Raw genomic sequence first — 4,531 nt, forward strand, 5'->3', positions numbered from 1 at the left:
AGAAAATCCGCAAATATACTCATTATACACCTTTGGAACATAACTGGTGAGTTCCACAAGCCAATTGACATTCTCTTGTAGGCATATGTTCCAAAAGGGCACGTAAAGGTAGTTTTTTCGTGATCTTCTGGAGCAATGTGGATTTAAAAGTACCTAGAATAGTCATCTAAGAAACAATAATAAGATTTACCAAACATAGTCAATACACACTCTCCATGAGTTTTGCACCATTGTGGCCATTAACTCCCTACTCTCATTCTTGATTATAGTAACACAAAACTTCTTTGGGACGACTTGTACGGGGCTCACCCACTCACTATCCGAAATCGGATAGATTATGTCGGCCTCTAGCAACCGGGTTACCTCCTTCTTCACAACCTCTGAAATAGTAAGATTTAAACGCCTTTGAGGTTGGCGAATAGGTTTAGCTCCTTCTTCTAAAAAGATGCGGTGTTCACACCCTTGAGGGCTTATGCCAATTAGGTCTGCCAAGTTCCACCCTATTTCTCCTCAAGATATGAAGTAACTTCTCTTTTTGGGAGGTGAGCTCCCTTGCAACAATTACCAGAAACTTATGATCTTCATCAAGATAAGCATATTTTAAGTTGGATGGAAGTAGTTTCAACTCTACACTTTGTTTATGACTCGGCATTTGATCATCCGAAAAGAACGGAGTGGGTAAATTGTTCTTTTCACATTCGTGGGGGCTCCCCACACTTGGAGCTTGAATCATACTCTTCTGATCAAGATTAGCATTATGTACTTCGGCCACAACATTGTCAATCAATTCACACAGAAAAATTGAATGATCCTCCGATGGGTGTCTCATGGTTTCATCAAGACAAAAGTTCACAACTCTTCCATCAATCTCAAAAGAATAAGTACCCGAGAAAACATCCCTTTTAAATCGAAAGGTCCTAAAAAACGGTCTTCGTAGCAAGATAAACGATATTCTTTCGGATTCACTAGGCGGCATCTCAAGAATATGAAAATCAATTGGGAAGACCCATCCCTTTATACTCACCAACACATCCTCCGCAATACCAACCACATATACTATGCTCTTGTCCGCCAATACAAACCGAGCCACCGACCATTTCAACGTTGGGAACTTCAATACATGATAAACGGATAGAGGCATAATACTAACATAGACACCAAGATCACACATGCAATCAACGAATTGGACCCCATATATGGTGCAAGTGACTAAGCAAGGACTCGGATCACCACATTTCTCCAGTATTGTACCCATCAAAGCCGAAATAGAGCTTCCCAATGGAATAGTTTCTAAATCATGAATTCTTTCCTTATTCATACACAAATCTTTTAGAAACTTGGCATATTTAGGGACTTGGCGAATAGCATCAAAAAGAGGGATAGTTACCTATATCTTTTTGAACATTTCCACCATTTTGGGATCAAGTTCTACATGCTTCTTGGTCTTCCGTGTCAATGTAGGAAATGGAATTGGAGTAGCCTCTTCCAAGACACTTCCATCCTTAAAAACTCTGTTTTTTGGTTGGTTGACTTCTTCTTCAACTACCTCATGTGCCTCATCCTCCTCTTCAATTTCTTCTACCTCAACCACATCCTCTTTTGCAATTTGGTGCCGGACCCCAAGGTGATGGCATTGACGCCACCCTTGGGGTTGGGTAAAGGTTGAGAGGGCAAAGCACTAGAACTTGAAATTTGAGTAGTGAGGGTAGAAGGTGGTTCTATACGGGCTAAAAGAGCTTGGATGGTAGATGTAAGACCGGTGAAACTAACGACAAATGTGGTTTGAAGTTTTTTTGTCCTTGAAGAATAGAACGGGGTGTCTCATCTTGGTTGAAAGAAAGGAAATGATAGGTGATTTTGGGAGTTTGTGGTTGATTAAATTGAGGTGCTTGCCTTTGGTGGTAGTTGGTAGGTTTGGTAGTTTCTTCCTTGATTTTGTTCATATGGTGAGTTTTGATGGTATGATGGGTTTTGTTGGTATCGGTGTTGTTGATGGTTGTTCCACCTTTGATTCTCTCCATTGTCTATATCTCCTTAGTTATAGTTGTCCCTCCACCCTTGGATAGAATTATCTTACCAACCTTGGTTGTAATTGCCCCCTTGGTTATAGTTGCCTCCTTGTTGGTGATACCCTTGATTCAGACGGTTGTAATAGATATTAGTAGCCGCTAGGGTATTGTCATCTTGGAGACTTGGACATTCATCCATATAATGGGAGTAACAAGAGCGAATTCTGCACACTCTTTGGGGATCCAATTGTTGACTTTGTTGTTGTTGAGGAGTTGGAGGTTAAAGTTGTTGATTAAGTTGGAGTTGTTTAAGAATGCTAGTCATCTCCCCCAAGGTTTTAGTGAAGGCAGCGGTCTCACCACTAGAAGAAACTTTATTGATGGCTCTTGGATGATTGTTTCTTTGTCTAGCATGTAGGGTGGACTCGGCCAAATCGGTGATGAATTACCATGCTTCTTCTACCGTTCTATACTTTGTCAAGGAACCATTACTTGAAGCATCCAAGGCGATCTTGTCTTGCGATTTCATTCCTTAGCAAAAGTAGCTAATCAATCATGTGGTTAGGACATGAGTCAAGAAATTTTCGAAACCGTTTCCAAAACTCATATAAAGTCTCCGATTCACCTTGGACAATGCATGAAATTTCTTTCCGTAACCTATCTGTCACTTTCACAGGAAAGAATTTGTCTAGAAACTCCCTTCTAAGCAAATCCCAATTGCTAACAATCTCATTGGACAAAGTGTAAAACCACTCTTTAGCTCTTCCCTCAAAAGAGAATGGAAAGACATACAACCAAACGGCAACTTCATCGGAACCTTTCCGCCTAGTAGTAGATAATACACCTTGGAAGTCCCTATGGTGTCTAATAGGATCTTGAGCAAGTAAGATTGATCAAAGCGATTTTGAGCTCAAATTTAGCATTCAAGTCCGGATGACGCACATGAAGCGATTAAAGAGCAAAATCCGGAGCACCAACTTCCTTAAGAGTGACTCTCCTTAGAGCGACCATAGTATCAATACCTAAATCGATGGAAGAGTTATTAGTAGTATCAATAGAAGAGTAGATAGTGCCTTCTTCGAATGACGATTCGAATTCAACCTCAGATATGGTTGGTGAATTGGTAAAAACCTTTTCACCACCTCCAAAAGCAAATCGTCTCCGAGCTTGCCTAATGTGAAGTGAAGTTCTTTCAATCTCAGGGTTAAATGTAGCTAAACTCGAATCCGATAATGAACGCGTCATTCAATGAAGGAAGTATAGAACTCATGACAATAAAATAAACTAAACAAAGACTAATCATACCTAACAATTGAACTAACAAACAATCCAGGAAAATGCAAGTATTCACGTATCCGCATATTTACACTAACCAACAACATGGCACACATATTCAACTCCCCGACAAAGGCGCCAAAATTTGATGATGGAATTTATTGCCGGTCTAAAATTTACCAATTAAATCCGTCGTGAGTATAGTCTAAACCAACAAGCTTCTCTTTAGAACTAAGTTAGGTTTAGGTTAAATCTATGTTAGATCTAGGTTTAATTCCATGTTTTCATCCACTTTTCATTTACAATTTCTTATTCTATTGTCTTGATTTCTCTCTTTCCTCATGTTAATTTCTCATTTTAGTTATGTTTATATTATGAACACTCTTGTCAATTTCAACTTCCTTTAATGTAATTTCATGTTTTATGTTTTTGTTGTTTAATTGCTTTGTTATTATTATTTCCTTGCAATTGGTAATTGTAGATTTACATTTCTTGCAATTTTATCTTGTTTTCCTTTTATACCTTCTAAGTGTTTGACAAAATGCTTGAAATGATGTTAGAATAGATTTTTGTGTTCTTGACTTGGGATGGTAACTTAGGAACCATTGAGTTACTAATAACCAAGTGATTGATAATTGAGATCCATTGACACTAGCTCACACTAAATCAATTCGTGAAATGGTTAGGACTTATAGACTAGGATTGATAAAGCTCATTTGACTTTCCTTCACTCGTTGAAGGATGACTTAATGGGATTGATATTTGCAATTATCATATTGTGGTTAGTAATAAGGATAGAGATTCTTAACCATCAACCATTGCCAAGACCTTTTTATCATTTGAGTTTCATTTACTTTCTTGTCATTTACATTTCTTATCCCTTATTCAAAACCACAAAACATACAACCCATAACCAATAATTAAGCACACTTCCCTGCAATTCTTTAAAACAACCCGAGATTTAAATACTTCAGTTTATTTTTAATGGGATTTGTACTTGTGACAACCAAATTTTTTATTGAGAAATTTTTCGTTAGCTTAGAACTATACTTGCAACGAGATTTCAATTGTGAAAATTCTTTACCGACACAATTTTCGTTCGTCAAAATGCACCAAATTCTCCTCCTAGACCCACACAAATTAGCTTTCCTCCAACCATGAGACCTATGCCTTGAGGGTTCAACCTTAATAAACTTAACATCAAACTTCCAACCACTACACCATTCCCTCTTACTCTTAACTCCACA

At 38.1% G+C, this 4,531-nt stretch overlaps 1 protein-coding gene across 1 annotated transcript; it reads right to left on the reverse strand.

The window, feature by feature from the left end:
• Window positions 1-454: 454 nt before the first annotated feature.
• LOC112795065 (uncharacterized) lies at window positions 455-1,255 on the reverse strand. The gene has a single exon (XM_025837024.1). It carries the CDS (start codon window positions 1,253-1,255, stop codon window positions 455-457), a length of 801 nt encoding a protein of 266 aa, XP_025692809.1.
• Window positions 1,256-4,531: the final 3,276 nt, after the last annotated feature.

Source organism: Arachis hypogaea, chromosome 4 (assembly GCF_003086295.3).
Source record: "Arachis hypogaea cultivar Tifrunner chromosome 4, arahy.Tifrunner.gnm2.J5K5, whole genome shotgun sequence".
Taxonomy (NCBI): Eukaryota; Viridiplantae; Streptophyta; class Magnoliopsida; order Fabales; family Fabaceae; genus Arachis; species Arachis hypogaea.